This window comes from Cydia pomonella, chromosome 6 (genome assembly GCF_033807575.1).
Source record: "Cydia pomonella isolate Wapato2018A chromosome 6, ilCydPomo1, whole genome shotgun sequence".
NCBI lineage: Eukaryota > Metazoa > Arthropoda > Insecta > Lepidoptera > Tortricidae > Cydia > Cydia pomonella.
The window spans coordinates 1,896,050-1,917,691 of record NC_084708.1 but is presented as its reverse complement, the minus strand read 5'-3'; the positions used below and the strand labels follow the sequence as shown (position 1 = coordinate 1,917,691).

The 21,642-nt window shown below is 37.3% G+C and overlaps 1 protein-coding gene across 1 annotated transcript; it reads right to left on the bottom strand.

The window, feature by feature from the left end:
• Positions 1-1,061: 1,061 nt before the first annotated feature.
• Positions 1,062-20,406, bottom strand: LOC133518619 (lysosomal Pro-X carboxypeptidase). The gene is made up of 8 exons (XM_061852293.1): positions 20,142-20,406; positions 12,995-13,083; positions 10,951-11,108; positions 5,934-6,135; positions 3,624-3,864; positions 3,106-3,219; positions 1,983-2,199; positions 1,062-1,264 (listed from the first exon to the last, which is right to left on the bottom strand). Exons 1-8 carry the CDS (start codon positions 20,337-20,339, stop codon positions 1,086-1,088), a joined length of 1,398 nt encoding a protein of 465 aa, XP_061708277.1. The 5' UTR covers positions 20,340-20,406; the 3' UTR covers positions 1,062-1,085.
• Between the last annotated feature and the right edge of the window lie 1,236 nt (positions 20,407-21,642).

Genomic DNA, 21,642 nt, shown 5'->3' with positions numbered 1-21,642 from the left:
CAAATTTAAAAAAATGTAGGCTTGAAGGGTAATCGTACCATAGAAAATTTTCTACTGACAAAAACTTGCTTGACCGGCTATACTTACTCAAACACATCCACCAGGTAGTCAACTATTCTTAAATTTGCTGTCTGAGTATAACACTTTCTTTTTTAGCTACCTGCGAAGAAAAAAACTCGCTCGTTTGCATTTGCAGCACGGCGAGCAAATGATGGCCGCGACAGTCGACAGGCGAGAAAACTCCGCGACATACGACGAGTCCACTTTCTCGCAAATCGGTAGGGTCGCTGGTTTCTGGTTTACTCGCTTCTCGCTGACGTACTGTTATTTATTCTGTGGTACGATTACGTTCACAAATACCTTGACAAGCCAACGTTCCAAAAATATATTTATACGACCTTATTCAATTCAATTGAATTTCTTTATTGTGTGTATATGTAGGTACTTAATACAGATTTTCTAAAATAGTTGTCCATTCTAACCTACCTTGTTGTCAGTGTCTTATAGGCTTGTAAATATATTTTTGTAAAGATGTTTGGGGGGTCATCCATCAATTACATTACACGAATTTATAGGTTTTTCGACTCCTCCCCCCTCCTTGTCACACTTGGTCACATTTGGCAAATCCCTCACATTCACGTCACATTTTTTGGATTGGATTTAGGTATTATTAATATTTTATCAAAATATCTTTGATAAAAGAAATATTAGTACTTTTATAACACAATGCCGATTAGGAAAGAAAATTAAACAAATACATATAACCCGCTTATCGTTATTTAACTTTACAACAATTACAACGAATAAAAAAATCGATTAATGATGATGTTAGTGACGTCACAAAGTTTGTGATTCACCCCTCCCTCTTTGTAACAACATATCACATTTTTGACCCCCTCCCTCCAATGGATGACCCCTTATGTAGTCGAATGTACCTAAGCATCTAATGGTTATGCTGGATTCTGCCTAAGCTAAGTTTCCAGTTTTTACTGCTACGGACGCGGACTTTATCAATTCATATCAGACTAAGAGTGTTTAAAAGTTTAAAATAAAACGCCAAATTCAAATAATTATTTATTAACAGTCTATTTCGCAGCGTCCCTAAACTCGCTTATCCATTTCTTAATATTGTCTTTGTGACTGTTGCGCGTGATCTTGACCGTGTCAGGGTCCAGAGGGTTGGCGGGCATGAGGTCCAAATGGTGCGCTCCGTTGAAGATGATCACCGCTTGCACTGAGTCACTGACGCTGTTGAGGATGCCACCTAGAAAAACAAGACGATCATTATTAATCCCTCGGCCTCGACTCCCACGGAGCCACGGACGCGACATCGCATCGGCAGATAAGTTACCTCTCAGTCCTACGAAGCGATTTCTTATAAAATGTATGAATAGTTAAAAACCCCTGACTTCTGAGAATTAGAGGTACATATTTGACGTTGTCTATGGCTAAAACTCAAGAGTAATATCATCATTTTAGAGTACGCGCGGGGTTGAAGTGTCTGCCAACTTGCGGCATCGGAAACTTAAACTTGACTTAACACTGAACCCCAATAAGCAAGGGTTTCCCCTGCAGTTTAAGTAAAGAATCTCATTAATCTCATTTGCGCGTTGTAGAGTCTGTAGCCTAGTGGCCTAAATTGGAAACCAGTACTTGACATTTGCAATTTGCGCCAATAACTAAACAGAGGGCTCCTGTGTTGCCCTAACTAGATTATTGTATATAAAATGTGTACTGTCGACCTTTACAGAAACATATTAGGGGTCACCCGCATATTAACTGCTACCCGATTGGAAACTTTCCAATGAAGTTAAGAACATTTGTCCATGGATGAACTTCGGAAATTTTTACATTTTTGTTTGGGGATTGAGAATGAAATTTTCCATTTAAAAAAAATGTCATTTTTTAAAGCTAATTTTACGTTTTAAATCAAGTTTAGTCACTCGCAATTTATATTGTGAAAAAGTTCTAAAATCTCTTACCTCCAGCCCAAGGATCCATAAGCCCATTACTGAACACGATATTCGACGCGGCCTGGATCCTGTCGCCGCCGTACTCAATCTTCGCGAGCTGCTCCCTCGGGTACACCTTGAATTTGTCGTAGCACTCCTTGGAGTAGGAGGTGAAGTTCCACGGGACAGACTCGAACATGTCGTGTTCGCCGGTGGTGCACATTGGCATCACCATTTCTGTGCAGGCCTGGAAAGAGGTTATATTTATTTATTATTATGAGCCCATACTGTCCCACTGCTGGGCAAAGACCTCCCTCTTATTCTTCCGCGTGTCCCTATCCTCGGAAGTTCTTCCACCAGTCTCTGTTGAAGGCATCAAGTTCGTCCCGCCATCTCCGACGAGGTCTACCGTGACGCCTTACAACCTGTGGAACCCAACAGGTGGCTGTTTTGGCCCGCAGGTCATCCGGCATACGGCAGACGTGCCCTGCCCAGCCCCATTTGAGCTTAGCGGCAGTTTCAGCTACATCAGTTATTCCAGTTTTGGAGCGTAGTATTGTATTTTTAATGCGATCGGTTAACTTCACGCTCAGAATACTACGCTCCATAGCTCGCTGACAAACCTTGAGTTTGGTTTTACTTTATAAAATAAAGGAAATATGGAAAATTACTTCGGGCGAAATTCAAATATGAAATTCGAATTCGAGAATCAAGGACATCATATCACTACACTTTATAAAACCAAGTCCCCCGCCGCGTCTGTCATCTACTCATCTGTATGTCTGTATGTTCGCGATAAACTCAAAAGCTACTGAACGGATTTTCATTCCGTTTTCACCTATCAATAGGAACGGCATTTCACTAAAAACAAAAATATCCTAAATATTGTAGATTTACACATGTTCGCCTACCTCTTCCTATTCTTGAGGAAGGTTTACGTGTATAATTTGTTAAGGTTTGAAATATGGCAATGTTTTCTAACGATGTCCAAAAAATCATGCTTTACTACCCGTGCGAAGCCAGAGCGGGGCACTAGTCACACTAAAAGTGACTACAGCAAGTTTAAAAAACTGCTTAATTTCAAGCTGGACGTATTGGATGGTGATGATGATCAATGCTAAGTAGTTATATTTCCTAAAAGTTCATGACGTACCTGATAGTCCCAACCAGCAGCGTCCAAATTGCCGTAGTCACTTCCTTTTTTGTAGTCAACACATTTACTCTTCCCGTCGTAGTTGGTGAACACTTGCAGCATCTTGCCGATGCCCTGAGAACAGTGAGAGAATATTTTATTGTATCTCAAAAGGGTACTTGAATATACCCAGCATAAATAAATACATACCCCCTTATTCATAAACGTGTACTAAAGTTACGATGCAGCTAAGCTAATCATCGTTTGTCCTTTTCCGACGTATTGGTATGATGGAAAGGGACAAACGATGATTAGCGGCATCGTAACGTTAGTACACGTTTATGAAGAAGGGGGTTATTTAGAGTGCAAGAAGTTGAATAATTCTTCAATAAATACCAAGCATGGATATTTGTCGTATTACTGGAATTAGGTACCTCTGGCATATCCTGTTCAGTAAATGAATCTCTGCATGAAAGTGGGATAACATAATGAAGTGGAAGAGAGAATTACAGCATTTCAAAGCTGAAAAATTTTCGTACCTCTAGTAAAGCCTGTCCTTTCAACGTCTGGTTCAGGTACTGGCAGACAACCCTGACTGGCTCAGCTGGCAGTGGAAGCAAGAAATCTGACGCGAATGGATAGTTGACCATGGCCAGCGTTTCATACATGGAGCGAAGGAAGTCGATAAGTTCTTGAACCTCAGTCGTATTGCGGACCGGGTCGCAGAGCTTCCAGTTCTTTTGGAGCCATTCGGAACTGTTGGCGGTGGTGGAGAAGTTTCTGGAAATTTAAATGGGATTTTATTCTCCGGGTTAGCCAATGAGCTAAGGAGTGTCAAATCGAGTGAATGTGCACCCAAGGACGAGTCCATACAACTACATAATTTAAGTTCCATAGATTGCAGCTCAAATAATTTAATGGAAATTGACTGCTTTGTCCTGTCCTATGGGACTGACCGGTTTAAGGAACGCTGATCGACCGCGAGGACTGAAGAAACTTTACTTATCAACTGTCTTAAAAAGAAAATGTTTTTTGTATGTTTCCTATAGGAGTTTTCCTTCCCTCCTCTTCGCACACAGCTGGATCGATATGAAAAAAAAAGTAAAGTGTAGGTATTTTGTTTGAATGCGATCCTAGAGAAATCGAGGGAAAACTTCAAATACACACACACACACAACAACAACTACACTTCTACAACTTTAGTGATTTGGATATTTCGCAGGAACTCGTACATTTGTTCTCGTCTCGCAATGCAACATTTGCTGATGCAGAGCATTTTAAAATATGGAACGGAACCCTAATGATATCATTTTAAACCGTTTTGTGAACCGGTGGTTCTTTTTTATTAAGATTATTACCGTTTATACTTATGAACTACTGTAAAAAGTAATGAAATAAACGTATTTGTATTATTATTTAGATACAACAATATTAGCTAATACCTCGCGATCTTTGTCTTGAATCCTAAATATTGTACCTAGATTGACACATTACGTGTACATTACGCATTCCCAATAATGATCACGCCACAGATCACCGATCACGCATTGAAAACTTCTCACTACCTAAAATCAAACCCCTTCGCCTCAATTGGCAGCATTTTATGAGAAGCAGGTGCACTTGACGATTACTGGAATTATCCTGACGCATACTGGGATTGGCCTACTCGTCCTAAACGGCGACTAGGGGCACAAGTAATAATATTACCTACACACTGTCTCTGAGTCTACAATAGGGACCGTGCGCATTGGAGGGTCTGCCATCTTGTGGCCTGAATCGGAACCATAAATATGTCAATTTACACGTCACGTATTTTCTTGTGTATGGTAAGTTCTGCCATCTTGTGGGCTACATCGGAATCGGAACAATAAACAATCACATTTACCCCTCGCGCCAAAAATCTGACGGCTCCTGTGCTGCCTCCTACAGTTCAAGCACGCTCCCTATAACTGCGAATGTCTGGTAGATAATGCCACGTGGCATTAAGTCCGCCTCTTGTCACTATATATTTTTTATTGTGCAATAAAGTTTAAATAAATAAATGTCGATAATCAAAATTTCATAGTCTGTCTCCCAAATGTTCGAATATGCAAGAGCAATGAAGAGGCAAAAAACGATTTTTTTTCAGGTTATGCAATAAAGAGGATTTGTATTGTATTGAAATTTAAATTTTCGGTGTCCGCTGTAGTTCCTCGGAATGTTCACTGTTACCTATGTCGTATTGAGCTATAATAGGTAAATGGTATATGTTAAATAATTTATTTGTTTGACGCAGACCTAATGTTTGCGGTCCAACTTTGAACGTCAATAATACACAGTTCAAATAAAATCTTAACGTACAAATACAGAACTACTGTATCATGTATGGCGTTTTTGTCACTATGAACATAACTCACGATATCTTTAGGTTTCTTGACATTCAAAAAAAGATACACGCATTGACATATAGGCTATATGTCATTGCAAGTATCTCTAGCTAAGGACGGGCCTTACGGGTTCTAAGAATGGTACTAGTTTAGCGGTGTCACTCGCGAATTCGAGCCAATCGTGCAGTCCGCGCGCGCGTGATGCGATCTCATCAACCAATCGCGTTGTGGCGTTAGACTGCACGATTGGCTCGAATTCGTATGCGTGACACCGCTGTACTGGCCCCATTCTTATTTCCCATAAGGCCCGTCCTTAGATATATGTGTCAGTGGATACACGATGATGCAAAGTCTCATCTCAAAACGAGCCATTCACGTTGCACGAGCAAATGTAGAACGAAGACGTCAAAATCACAACCTATGGTAGGCCTCGGATGGCACCATGTCAAGAAACGTGTACAGTTAGTTGTCAATGTGTCTTACCGTAACGCAGCCCAAGAAGCTTTAATATTCTCGACGCACGTAGAACCCGCGATGTTAAAAGATGACGTCACAATACGATGGAAGGCCTCGCATGGCACCATGCCAGGGAACATGTGGATGGGCGCGGATGCCGCGATGGCGCCGGTGACCATGTGCGGATATTTCATTCGGAAGTACGCTGCGAGCATGCCGCCGTAAGATCCTGGAACAAATGGAACAAATCAAAAAAAAAATACAAAAACATTTATACTCCTTATCTTAGCGTTTTCCCGGAGCCCAAGATCCAATATGGCAGTGTGATCTCAAGAATTGACAGGTAATCTACTGGCGTGCCCCGCATGCCCGCTTCAGGCACTGGTCCCACCGCCGGCTACAAACTATAAGCGAGTGAAACTATAAACTACAAACTAGTGGGCGAGCGGCGAGAAGCGAGTATAGTTTTACTAGTTTAGACGCTGAGCTATAAGCGAGTGTTTGCGTGCGACGGGCGATTACTCGCTCCACTAGCTCAGCCGGGTGGCCCAGCATAAAGGTAAAAAACTTAAGAGGGCCCTATTCGCCAATGACCTATACAGGGTGGAAATAGATTTTGGGTCAGTGAGTGCAGCCACCAGATTCCGTACTGCTAAGCGAAAATGGTCTTAGAAGACCTTCCTTCTATTTCAAATTAATAAAGATTGGCGTTTGAAGATTTTTGAAAAAACATACGGGGTGCGAGAAAATTTTTGACAAACTTTTTTATTATGTCTATCGATTCTATTCCTATCCAGTATCAATAGTTTCCGTGGGTCAGCTTTCGGTAATGTACAAAAAAGTCAGAAAAAAAAAAAAAATGTTTTCGTACATTTACTATGAAGAAAAATTTACAATTGAGTGTTACAAAAATAGGTACCTTATTAGTGCGGTAGAGACAGGTAGATGCGATTAACCCGCAATTTTTTCTTTTATATAATAAGTTCGATCGACCACTTGCAAAGTATGGTTAACTATGTACAAGGTATATTTATGAAATAAATCATCATCGTCATCCGAACTGGACAACAAAGATAGTTCATATGATTGTTTTAAATTCATTGTAAATACGTGCACTCGCATCCACCTCATAAGGTAAAATGATCGGTCTGATCGCCAAGCAGGCACCGGCGAGTACCGCTGAGCTAGTTTTATAGTCGATAGCTTTTATCGCGGCGGTCAACTAGAAAACAGTGGTCCCACCGCCAACTATCAGCGAGCTCGGCTATCAACTAGTAAAATTATGTACTAGAAACAGTTGACAATCAGCGGGCGGCTAGTAAACATTGTATGGAATTATCGCTTACTCGCCGGGCGGTGGGAGAGTGTCTTCGCCGGCGGTGTGAACAAGCCAGCTATGAACTATAAATATATGTCTCTCTCTTTTATTTACACGAAAGCGATTATCTTTTGTTCGTTTCTTGAGCTAGAAAATAGCCGATAGTTCATAGCTTACTCGCTCGCGGTGGGACCAGTGCCTCACTGCTCGGAGCTGGATCTGAGGGACGCCACAGCCAGGGCTGTCAACACTGCTGCCTATTGGGCATCCATGGTATGAAAAAGGAACCTCGATACGAAAAGAAGAAGAAGAACAGGTTTTTGCACAGAAGCGACTGTCGAATGACCGTGCTACCCAGAGGGAAAACTATACCTTATTGGAATTAGTCTGGTTTCTTCATGATGGTTTTCTTAACCGAAAAGCGATAAAATATAAATAAAATAGATAAAATAATCGATATTTTGTCATAATTACCACTACTACGAACTTCCTTTATTTCCGCAACTTGCACATTTTACTACTAGGTATAGATCCTTAGGGCCTGTTTCATAATGTCCAAGTAAAGTCCTAAATAAGCTACTTGCCACTTATCTGACGAATAAAATCATCGTTGGCGTTTCACAATCTTGAAATAAGTTTAACTGGTAGATATATTAAATGCTCAGTTTTGCAGAAAGTTTTATCTGACGGTAATTTATTTGTTAATTAGCTATCCAATACTTGGACATTGTGAAACATGCCCTTACTGAATCATTAGTTATTTGAAATTGAGCAGCTGTTTAAGATATAGGAGCCTAGGAGGCAAACGAGCAGACGGATCGCCTGATGGTAAGCGATTACCGCCGCCCATGGACACCCGCAACACTGGAGAGGTTGTAAGTGCGTTGCCGGCATAGCTGTAAAATATTATGAGAAATGGAGCTCATATTTTTAAGTTTCCCTAACGGCCCTAACATACAGGTCGGATGCCCGGTTCTGGCCAGTGCAGGGCCTGTTTAGGTAATTTATTATTGTTTAAACTTAATATACAATGAATTTGTTCATTACGTATATACCATTATAGGGGCCGTGCGTGTTGGAGGGTCTGCCATCTCGTGACTTGAAAAGAAAGCGAAAATAATTCACGCTTCTAAGCAGGTGCTGTCCTCTACACTAAACGTTGTCTCTTTTTCGCATAGAGGCACATAATAAATAACCTACTACCGTATAAAAAGGAAACTTCCTACAAAACCGAAGTTTGACAGCGATTCAGGGCCGAATCATATGTTGTCCCTTTCTAATGTATGGAACTATCCCTTTCGGCTATTTAGGGTTGTCAATATTCATGTGTGGTTGTGCACGCAACGGAATGTCAAGCTTTGCCAACCCTCATAATTGCTCGGAGCAATGCTTAGCCGAACGGAGCCGAGGACGCCCGAACGTTTTAGTTTCCTCCCCGTGATAAGGGTCTGGTATAGTGGCTTAAATCTAAAAATGGTAACTTGACATAATGCTTCGTGCCAATGCCAATGAACAGGGGGCTTCTGTTCTGCCGTCTACAGTTCTTGCACGCTATATTACTCGATCTCAGTGGGCCTACCGTGAAAATTCGCAAATTGCGGGGATCTTTCTCTTTTACTCTCACTAAGATGTAAGTAAGTAAGTAAGTAAATATTCTTTATTGTGCACCATACATTTAAAAATAGTCAGGAAATGAAAAAACGCGTAAAAGTTAGGTAACAACAGGCGGTCTTATCGCTAAGAAGCGATCTCTTCCAGACAACCTTTGGGTAGCAGGAAACTATGAATTTACAACATTGAACGGGTAGTGCCGATATACATATAATTCAACAAAATGAAGACGCAAGCAATATAATACATACCTACGTACTAATAAAATAAATACATATATACATACATACATTATATATTATACAATCATAAATAAAGGCAAGTTAAGGCAGCGAAAGGTAATGAGTCTTCAAAAGATTTTTGAAAACGGGAAGGGATTTAGCACGTCTAATGTCTAATGGCAAAGCATTCCACAACCGAACAGCACGAAAAGAAAAAGAGTTGCTATAAAATTTTGATGATGAAGGTGGTGGAGCAAGGAGATGCATCTCCGCACAGCGGACCGAGGAAAGATAGTTGAAACGCTTTTTAAGAAATAGAGATGTAATTAGAGTGACAGAGAAAAATACCCTCTATTGACGAACTTCGATTTTCGCGGTTATAGCCCAGACATCTAAGTACAAGTAAAGTTGTCTTAACGCATCCAGTTAAGAGCGGGTTATCAGTCAAACCCGGAGATATCTGCTGACCTCTGATCCCTATTGTGAGAGTTCACTAGCCTACCCTGAACTAAACTGTTTTTATATCGCAGAAACTAAAATGAAAGTTGGATTGGTCAATTCATTTCATTACCCATGTAATCCCTGTTTACAGCTATGCAAGTTGTAGAAAATCTATAAAAGGTTCGAAATTATACCCCAAATCTGGGAGTACAGTCACCATCAGATATATCGGAGCGGCCAAGGTGCTCACATATATCTGAACACGCCTCTATTGTCAAGGCGTGCGTGTTCAGATATTTTTGAGCACCTCGGCCGCTCAGATATATCTGATGGCGACTGTATTAGTGATTCCCAGATTTATGACAGGTTTTTAATTATATATTTTTTACTATATGACAACTCGGTCGGGCAATTTAGGAAATCGAATCGAAATTTTTTAATCCGGGATTCAAAACCAAGGTTTATTAGTTTGTTTGTCTATAACGTATTATTAGTTTGTTTGGTTCAGTGTACAGTCAAAAGACTTAATTGGTGTTGTGACCTATTTCGTACCTTGTTATAGTGACAACAGTACGAGGTCTCTAGCGACTTTCATGTTAATTGTCACTGTGACAAGGTACTAAATGGGTGACGAATTAAATCTTTTAGTCGCTAAGTCGTTATTATAATTCTGAGCAAATTATAGACATGGAGTGATTGAATAATGCAATAATTATGTCGCGCAAGTGGGTATACTATAAATACTATAATTGCAGGTTTATTATCAATCGAGTTCATTTATTGAGACATTATCGCAAAGTCAATATGCACCGCATACAAGGAAAAACTGCAAGGATTGAAGATGCAAATACGAAATAAATAAATCATTGTAAGTATTTATTTTAAACTTTATAAGGTAAGGTGGGGTTAAGACAACGAAACGAACATAGTTTATTTTGCTCGGGGCAAGACAAACAGTATCAATCTTAATGTTTGGGCAATAAGGTCATGTATACATATTTTTGGCACCTTGTTCGTGTCGAAATTTAATACCTTGCCTGTACCGATGGTATTGGACAGTATAATTATGTATTTAGAAAAGTATTTTTAAAGCGTCATATGTACAAAGCTGGGAAGGGTTGGCGAAAGAAAAGGGAGACCTTTTCCCAGCAGTGGAATACAATGTCGGTTATTTAAAAAATGATTTTTGCCTGAAAATTAATTAAAGATGAGGGAAAAGGTACACAATTTAAGATCAGTCAAAATTGGTCACACTCAATTTTATTTGGTGGCCCATGAGGGGAATAATATTAATTAACATTTGTCTCCGGAAAAAGTGATATAATGGGGATAGGATAAGTAAATATAGGATGTATTTGGACACATGAGGCGAACAATATAACTAACTAAATATTTTTTTCTTCATGAAGACCTACCTACCTAATACCTATTTCCTTGTGTTTAGTTATCTTACCTCCAAAAGCGATGACGGGATATTTTGGCACCAGCTCATGATTCTGAAGATAGTCAACAAGGTCGGCATAGTCAGCTAGGGCTTGGGCAGATGTCAGATAACCGATGTGCTCGTTGTCCAGGGATTTGTTGCCGAATGGCATCGACGCTCCATAGTATCTGTGATAATATTGTCATGAATTAATTTTGCACAAGACAGATTTGACTGCAAAGGAGGATACCCAAGATGAAAATCGCTGGTAGAAAACACCAATCATAACTTAAATAAGTCATTGAAATAGGCTTGTCACTTTTCATCTGTACTTCTCGTTTGGCGTTTGTCGATTTAAGTCTATCATCTTGGATAGGCCCTAAGATGTTCATATACAATGTATATTATACATACTGCATGACTTCGGGGTTGTGATACCCAATGTCAAAAATGTATTGAGATAGTCATACTGAACATGGGACCGATATGAAAATCGGTAAAAAAAATATCCCTGAACCCATGCATTTAATTTAATCCGGGGCCTCAAGGGGGAAGGCCTGGTTAGTCCCATGGGGGAATTTGTTTATTATGACACGGATCACGACCCCAAAATCATCAAGTACTTATAGCCAAGCAGAGCACCCACCCACTGCTCTGCGCTCAACACATTTTTATTGCCTTAGTCCAATTTGGTACATCCAAAGATGAGCTCAACAGTGTTGTCATCCTAATTGTATGGCATTAAGCGCATCCTTGCAATATTAAGGTTTAACCAGAAGAAATATATGTATATTGGTTAAGTTCCAGTAAGTTTCTGTTCTTCTCTCACTCTCAATGGGTAAGCGTGAGCGAGATGGATGTGCGTCATGTGCGTGCCCGGGAAAGCGGATATCATGTTTTTGAATTTTAATCTTTTGTATGTTCAAACAAAAAAAAGTAATCGATAAGTTCGAAGATTTTAGAAGCAATTTTCATATTTTTAGTTTTTGTGCAAAATTTGATGCAAATTATTAAAGTGCATTTAAGATCTATGTTCGTGATTTTTTTTCTATCAAGTGAAAGTCAAAAACTCTGGATTCTAATCGATAGAATCACTTGAGAAAGGCCTTAAGGTTTAAAGGGCTTAAGGTTGTCTGGAAGAGATCGCTTACAGCGATAAGACCGCCTGTTGCTACCTTTCTTTACATTGTAAATCTGTTTTTTAAATTTGTTTTCTTTGTGGTGCAATAAAGAATATTTACTTACTTACTTACTTAAGATTGCTAATTCAATTGTTGGCAGCCGTAATGTGAGTTAAAAAAGGGCTGTGACTTTTTTAAAACTTCGCTCTCTGAACCTTAGCACCTTAAGGTTTGAAGACTATAGACCATACGGACTTCCAATTTACGTTAAAGAAAACTTAGCACCGTATCGTAAATAATTTAGTTTCAAACTTATCTTTGGCTACCAATTTCCAGAAAACAATTAACCCAAGAGCATTTTCACATTGCCCAAACCGATATCGGGTGGAAGTAAAATATTTAATATGCGTCTTTTATGTATTTATTTATTCATTTAAGAAACAAGTAACAGCCCGATTCGAAGAATGAGATACAATAACGATAAGTTCTGGTTTAGATAAGATCTCATTTAGATATCGTTTATATGTCGTATAATTCACAGAAACAGCTCGATTCGGGCAACCAATGTCACTTTGACGTTAGAAATATCGTAGATAGATCTTATTGGGATCACAGCAGATTCGAAATAAACGTCAATTTTGACATGTCGTTTAGTTATCGATCTTTTAAAGATCTTTCCAAGACCTTAAACGTGTCTATATTATTCTTCGAATCGGGTCGTAAGGCAGATTCCTGCCCCAGGGCACTCTCTAGCAGCTTTATTTCTCATAGGAACCATTCGACGATTTCAGACTTATGGGACCCCCCGACCCGCCCCCGTCAACTGTTAAATCGATATTTTTTTGTTTGTGTGCATATACGTGTAGGTAATGTAGGCATAATGATTGCTGTAGTGTGTGTAAACGATTGCTAGAATTTTACAAATATATAAATCGTTGTATATTCCATCTTACCTGTGTTCCGCAAAAACAATCTTGGCCTTGAACTCCTCCGCGATGTCCCACATGAATCCGGTGTGCTTCGCGAACAGCTCGATTTGACCCTGGACCAATCAAATACTCATTATCTCAGATCATCGCAACTACAATATGCGACATATAACATCGCGGTTATAAAAAAAATTCAGATCAAAATATAAAAAAAAAATACAACAAAATTTGAGTTCTAATACAGATAAGATGAATAGGGGATCTCCAAAATGACAATAGTACAGTCAGCGTCAAATACTTTGTAGCAGTCAGAGTGGCCAAATAGTTCGGTACACCATACTAAATATATGATGTACCGAACTATTTGGCTACTTTGGTTGCTACAAATTATTTGACGCTGACTGTACATCGACAAACGGCGATCGAGAAGAAATAAAAATTGGCCAGGCATGTCGGGCTATGCTCAGTGTAGGGTTCCGTAGTTACCATTCTGTCAAATAAAGCTAAACGGGGCCTATTAGTAAGTATCATGGGTGGATTTCAAATTCCGGCGAAAAGTTACGTTTCGGTGTTTATAAAAAAAACTAGTAGGTTTTACGTATTGCAACTTTTTTATTTGTTTTTAAGTGGTGTCATCTTAAAGTTCCTTCAATTAAAAACTCCGATAAATGAACAGTTTTTTTTAAATAAAATGATTCATGTGTCTAAAATCATCACCGTCTACCAAAAAAATCTGAACCTCTTTGTTTGTGGTAAAAATTGTCGAATACCTAACGTACGATTGCGATTTATTTTTCATTTTTAGATCATCGAAGGTGTTGTTTTACATATAAAAAATTATAAAATTATTCCGTCACCGAGTACGTACTTTAAAAATTTAATAAAGTTTTGTCACGAGTATTCGTCAACACCGTCAGCGTATTGTCAAAGTCGAGGTAGTTATGTATTTATACAGCAAAATATAGCGGGGCGTACCGCCGCCCGCTTCCTCAGCTCGGCTTAAGCATCGAAAGCGAGTACACGTTTCCTTATGCGCGCACAGCAGAAATATATAGAAATCTGTTCCTCAAAAAGGGATTTGTCACGCTGTTGCTTCATAACCATCCAGGAGAAGTTTACAGTATGTACTTGTCTGATATTAAAATCAATTACCTACGATAATGTGACTCTAAGGGAACATACTGGTGTCATGACCCTGTCGTTATGAATGTTAGTGTTCAAAACCAATCTACAATAAATGCGTAAAATCGTCAACACCGTAACCGTCATCACCGGCTCTCAAGCTATGGATGGTTGTGATTCCATATGTACGGTGACGACGTTTTTTCTAAATTTGTTCAATAAAAGCCTCCAATGAAGTTCAATCCCTTCATTTCGTTGGTAGCCGTAAAGAACTTTGTCTTCACACTGCTGTTATTCATGCATTTGATTTCCAAATAAGTGATATAAAAGCAACTTCAGTCTACACAGTCAGCGAATGTTTAAAGCCAACGCTCCAGCCGTATGGGCACACCTCATACCACTTATCAATAAAGCAATGGAAAATAATCCATTTATAAACATATTACATTTTCAGTCTGACTCACCGATATCTCAATACCGAAATAAATATATGTTTCATATAATGGTCCAATGATTTTCCACAAATTACCGAAATAACATAGAACTACACCTAATCTGGGCAAGGCAAAGGCGCTGCTGATGGGGTTCGCTCAATAGGTAAAAGAACGGCTGATTTTGCAGTTAACCATAGCACGGATAGGTATAACATCTATTGAAAAATTTATAACTATCGTACAACCACGCACCAATATCACAATGATTCTTGTTGATAAAACTGAAGTAGAGAACAGAGTAAAGATGATTGCTGATAAACTTCAAACATTCAATGGCAGTCTGAGAGTTCATCAGGTTTTATGGCAGCGCAACTGTAACAGATTGACTCTAAGAACTTCAAGTTGTTTCAAATGCACTTATGGACAGGTGTGCAGTCATGGAAAACATTTACGCTTTATAGCAATTACAAGTTCCTGTGGCAAACCCAAGAGTTAAGCTAAAAATAAAAGTCAGGTCACAACGCTAAAAAATGACCAAGCAATCAACTCTTTCGGATGTCACGAATTTACCATCTTACTTCTCATGTTCGGAACACAATTGTAGCTAAGCCATCAAATATAAAAATATTGTCAAACAAGTTAGTCACTCGCTAGAGAGAATATTATTCTGTGAATCAATGATACGAAATAGATAATATAAAGTAAAAAAAACATTTAATCAAGTAGTATTTTATGATGATTAAATACACTATTTAAAATGTAAAACTTATGACTGATACTGATAAGTAAAATGGAAAGCTACAAAATCAAGCTATAGACAAAGAATAAAAAAAACAAATATATAAAAGATATCTATAGTAATATTAGTTTAAGTTTGATAGATAACAGGATAAATAAGTGATAAAGAGTACAATGCTAAAAATAAATAAAAAACTAGAACTAAGTACTTAGAAGGTTACTTTATCATGACAAGGGTGTCTAAGGCATCACAAGAGTAATCATTAAATAGAAAAAAAAGATTTTAAAAGTGTGAAAAGTTTTCAAAACAGATATTATATACTAATCAGTACGAAAAAAGTATACTGTGATTATAACTAAGTAGATAATTATTATTTCGTATTATGGGTGCCTAAAGAATCGCAATACTAATCATTAAACGGAAAAAGGCAGAGATTAAAGGTGAGAAAAGTTATCGAAACAGAAATTATAATAATCGTTACGAAAAAATACTATGTTTAAGAAATAGAAGACTGATTATAACTAAGTAGATGATTATTTATTTTTATAATGTTATGGATGCATAAGGCATCACAACTCTAATCATTAAACGGAAAAAGGAAGAGATTAATGGTGAGAAAAGTTATCGAAACAGAAATTATAATAATCGGTACGAAAAAATACTATTTTAAGAATAGAAGACTGATTACAACTAAGTAGATGATTATTAGTTTATATTATGGGTGCCGAATGCATCACAACACTAATCATAAAACGGAGAAGGAAGAGATTAAAAAGTGAGAAAAGCTATCGAAACAGAAATTATAATAAGCGGTACGAAAAAAATACTATGTCAAGAATAAAAAAACTGATTATAACTAAGTAGATGATTATTAGTTTATATTATGGGTGCCGAAAGCATCACAACACTAATCCTTAAACGGAAAAGGAAGAGATTAAAAGTGAGAAAAGTTATCAAAACAGGAATTATAATCATCGGTACAAAGAAATACAATGTTAAGAATAGAAAACTGATTATAACTAAGTAGATGATTATTTTATCATATTATGGATGCCTTAGGCATCACAATTCGAATTATTAAACGGAAAAAGGAAGTGATTAAGGATGAGAAAAGTTTACGAAACCGAAATTATAATAATCGGCACTGAAAACTACAATGTTAAGAATAGAAGATTGGTTAAAACCATATAGTTGATTATTTAATCATGTTGCTGATGTTGTTGTTCTTACGTGCCTATAAAGCTAATATAGAACAATTAAAATGGTAAATTTATAATTTGACAATTCAAATAAATACCCATGTTTGTTCATATCTTAAAAAAGTTGTTTTATTTACACCGTTTTTTTAATAAAACATCATTACCATACACATGATGTCATCCCCGTATTTAATAAAATCATTACCATACCACCGTGGTCATCACCATCTCGTGTTTTTATTTTTCAAAGGTCATAATTTCGAAAATATGCCATCATTTCGCATACAAATCTAACATAATTACTCAGTAAATATCACACAACAAATTAGAGTAGATATTCTCGCATTTATTGAATAAAAAAAAAAAAAAATATTTTTGTATGGTGAAAATTTTCTTGATGAAATCCACCCACGTACATTATAAGCATAAGGGACTTTCGCAGCGCTTTGTACATCCTTGTACTAAGAAGAGAAGACTTTTTTTCAATAATTCTATAACGGTCATGTTCGCTATAGTTTTCTTTGAAAGTACTTGTAAAGATTTTATTTCCGAAAATATTCATTTTATCAAATACATGGTTCTTAGATTTAAAATACCTATCCAACGATACCCACCATTGGGTTAAAGCAAAAAAATATATATAAAATAAATGTATGGGATACCCTGAAAAACTATTTTTGTGTTTTTTTTTTTACCGTTCTGTCGACATGCATAATTTATATATCCATATCAAATAACAGGTTTCTAACACTAACAATTACGGAGCAAAGCCGCAGACGGACGGACAGACGGACATGGCGAAACTATAAGGGTTTCTAAGGTGACTACGAAACCCTAAAAATGGCGAAGGATATGTAACTCAGTGGTGCTACAGTTATTTACCAAGCGTGGCTAATTACATAAGTACCTTACCTACTCATCGTAAGAAAAATAACATTATCTAAAGTTTTACCTATGGATTTAGCTACTAAGAAATAATTAACGGCCTCCTGTGTGGCTTTTCCTACAAATTCCTGATCATATTTAAAGACTAAAATGTCCTTTAAACTTTTTTTGGAAAAAAAACCTTATTTCAAAAGCCACTTACAAAAAAACATCTTTCTATTGTTACTTAGTGTAAAACGCCGTTATAATGGCGATGTTCCCACTTCCCACTGTGGGACCTAGTCCAAATATCCTTATTGATAGATGTCAAAAAGTTAGAAGTAGCACTTTGAAAAAAATAGGTTTTACAAAAAAAAAAAAAAATCTTTTTGAGTTATCTACAGTTTTTACAAATAGCGTTTAAATTTTAGGTACAAATACATACAAAAAATCGGAAAGAATATTTTTTTTGTGGAATTGACCTAAACTCATACATATAACATTTTTTCCGTCTTTTAGCTTTAGAAATGTGTGGTTATAATCTCTCGGGTTCCTCGTGGACACCTTGTATATATTGACATTGGTTTCCTTTCCTTATCAATACTTATCTAACGTAAACAGACAGCAAGCACCTATTGAATAATATAATATAACAGACCGTAGGTGGACACAATATGCGATTATGGACATAATATACTTTGCCCACTTACATAATTATTAATATTTTAGCGCAAACATTCTTCGTTAAAATACTAGATTTTAATGTCAAATGCTAGCTTAAATAACCTGCTGTTTGTTTACATTATTTGCTATTTCTATTGAATTTCGGTATACCTACGAATTAATTTTGTATTAAATCGTGAATAGTTTCGATGCAATTGCGAGCGGGAAGCGTGGTTGATTACATAAGTATAAAGTCCAAATAAGTGAAATACATACATAGGTTCAAAATGTTTATCTAAGGCTACGATTTTAAGTTATTTAACAATAGTACATTACGATACAAGTGCGAAAAATAGGAAATTCGAAACGAGTGGTGATAAGTGGGTGATAAATTAAAACACGACCGAAGGGAGTGTTTTAATTCGACACAAGTTGCGAATTGCCTATTCACACATGTATCGTAGGTACAACGTTTTACAGTACATATGGCCCTTTAAATGTTCGACACAGTAACGTAATATGCTAATTTTCGCACTAGTGCTATAAAGTAGCACCATATGTACCGTAAAAAATATTTTCCTACTCCTCTACTGTTATCTGTCATTTATGCATTCATTAACACTAATATAAGAACCAAATAAGAACATACATAAAAGGTTTCAAGAAAAGTCTATATTGTCTATTCCTCATAATAGCTCTTGTGCTTTTATAAGCTATAACGTTACTGCGATTAATGGCTACCAACCTAACAAAATCAAAACGAATACAGTTTTAAACTAAGTGCATTGCTGCCAACTTACAAAATATTCATTTGGTTGCATAGTCAAAATAATTACTTCATAAGTCAGAAACACGCATGTGACACCCGTAATATAGCAACACCCATAGACTACGAAGACAGCTTAGCGTTGCTTGTTAGTCTCCGTAGGCTACGGTGGCCAAAATTGAGTAAAAACTGTCCAATAAAATTAATTTAGCAAGTAGCAACTGTAGCAAGTACCAGGGCCTCATGAGTTACGAGGAGGTGTCGCGGACCGGCCGGCCGTGGCCCGGGGCGGGCCGGGCGCGTAACAAGGTATGCTCGCGCGTCTTGGCTATATACTTTTGCTGTAATTTGTTTACCTAAATTAAGATTTATTTTTGTTGACTCGTAGGAAAAATATTGTATGCAACGTTGTATAAGTAGGTCAAAAAATTCTCGTGGCGTATTCCTTTACAATGTTCGCCTACGCCTTCGGCTCCGGCTCACATTGTAACTCACGCCACTCGCCTTTTTTGACCCTTCTTATACAACTGTTGCATAAAATACTATTATGAGCCAAATGTTTTCTGAGACGAATATTCAGAAACCTTCTTTTGCTCGTTTAATTTTACTACTTATTTATAGCTAAAAAACGAAATGAAGACTTCAACAATAAGCTATAAACTACTTTTGAAACATACTCTAGTAAACAAATAATTTATCAAATCAGCTTATAAAAAGGGAAGCCATTTTTAACCGACATTAATGACTTTTTTTTTAAATCTATTTTTTAAATTCAAACATAGTTGAAATAGAAGTATAAAGCCCACACAATCAAACAGTATTATTGTATTTATATTAACTATTTACCCCGAATAAGAACCATTCCAATTTGATTTAAAAACTGTTATTAAAATCGTTAATTTAATCAATAATCAGTAACAATTATACTACACATATTTTGTTTTTCTACTTATTTACACAAAAGTATTTTAATGATATTGAGAAAGTCGTCAGGTTCGCAGAATTGATGTAAATTTTATATTTATGGTATCTCTTTTATGTTTATATATGTTTTATTTATTCATATAATATTAATATAATTACGTAGTTTATAAGCAGTTTGCCTTTTTTTAATCATTCAGTCAGTATACTTTTCTCTCTTCACCAATTGTATGTATGTATCGCTGTTTGGACTTCAGATTGACTGGAAGAGAATGCCATTTAGCATTAAGTCCCCATCTGTTCATTGTTGTATATCTTTAGCGAAATAAAGTTTAAATAAATAAATCGGTAAATAAACGACAGTTTAACTGCACAAACTGTAACTGCAATCCGAACTCTGTGTACACTTTTAAAAAACTACAAATACAATAACAAAGCTCATAACAACAAAAACACAACATACCTCATTCCCAGTGTAGAAGAAAATCGGCCCACCATCCTTATCCCAATGCTCTTCATTCACCAAGTACTTGATCTGAAACTCCTCACTCCTCTGGAACCCGAAGTGATCCAGCGGCACTTTGAACCAGTTCGTCGTGTACTTATATTCAGATTTAACTATATTTAGGGTCAGAAGTAATATAATTGTGATTCGCCACATGGTGGCACGTCTCGACTGTGCGGTGGTTGAAATGATTGTGACGGTATTTGTTTGGTCGGATTATGTTTTTGTACAGTGGGTCGCGCAAGTGTTTGGGTGACATAATATTTAATATTATTTAGCCGCATACTGATGTCTTTAAGTAGGTTTAGAAAATGGATTTAAAAAAAAGTCGAATGGATTTAAAGATTGTCTGGAAGAGATCGTTGTATTATTTGTACTGTTTCTGTATTGAGGTGTGCAATAAAGAGTATTTGTATTGTATTGTATTGTCGTAGCGCTTTTTACAAGATTTTATTTAACTTGCCCTGTTAGTATGTATGGGTCAAATCTTGCAAGTTAAATTTGACCCACTTCCCGGTTTCCGATGAAGCTGAAAATTTGAATACATATGTAAGTCGGGTGACAATGCAATATTATGGTACCATCAAGCTGATCTGATGATAGAGACAGGAGGTAGCCATAGGAACTCTGTGATAATGATAAAACAACGCAACCCAATTGTGTTTGGGGTTTTTAGAATTGTCTCGATGAGTATTAGTTGCCTGTGGAAAAAAAAAATACATTAAGCGATAAAAGCTTGCACCAAAAATATATATAATACGGCTGCCATAAATTTAGAGTCAGATCAAGATAAGTTAGCAGCGATTTTGTGCATAGGGTGGGCTATCAAAATCGTTGCCAACTTAGCCTGGTCTAACTCTAGAAATCTTAACGCCATTTTTTTTTCGGTGTGGGAATGTTGTTGCGCTACTTGCGCTTCGTCTCCGTGGCCTGAGGTGGGACAATTTTGGGGGGTATGCGGGACTCGCACCTCCCGGCTTCTTCCATTAAGAAAGAGGGGTAGGAGCCTACCCACTAAACCCACACCGGCGTTTCCCACAATATGTCGTTTGGGGAGTGCGTCATGGGATCGCGAACATTCTACCACGAAAAAATCTTAAGGCCTTTCTCTAGGAACTTCAGTGACGCACCCTTACTGTAACAATACAACCATATACTTCATTATTCATCCATGTTTATTAAGACAAGAAAGCCGCTTAAACTAAACAGATAAAATTGGTACACAAAAGGCGGTCTTAAAGCTAAAAATAGATCTCTTCCAGACAACCTCCTTTACTTTTGTTTAGATACCTATTCATTTACTGCTCCAGAATTTTCTCGAGGCTAGAATTTCCTAACTGGCTTGGACACGAGATAATTTCATTTTTGTGGCCATTGGAGAAGATTGCAATCTTTAAATATATTTAAATATGGTGATATGTGTCTATAGAACTCGATTTTCATCGGCTTGCCTATAGCG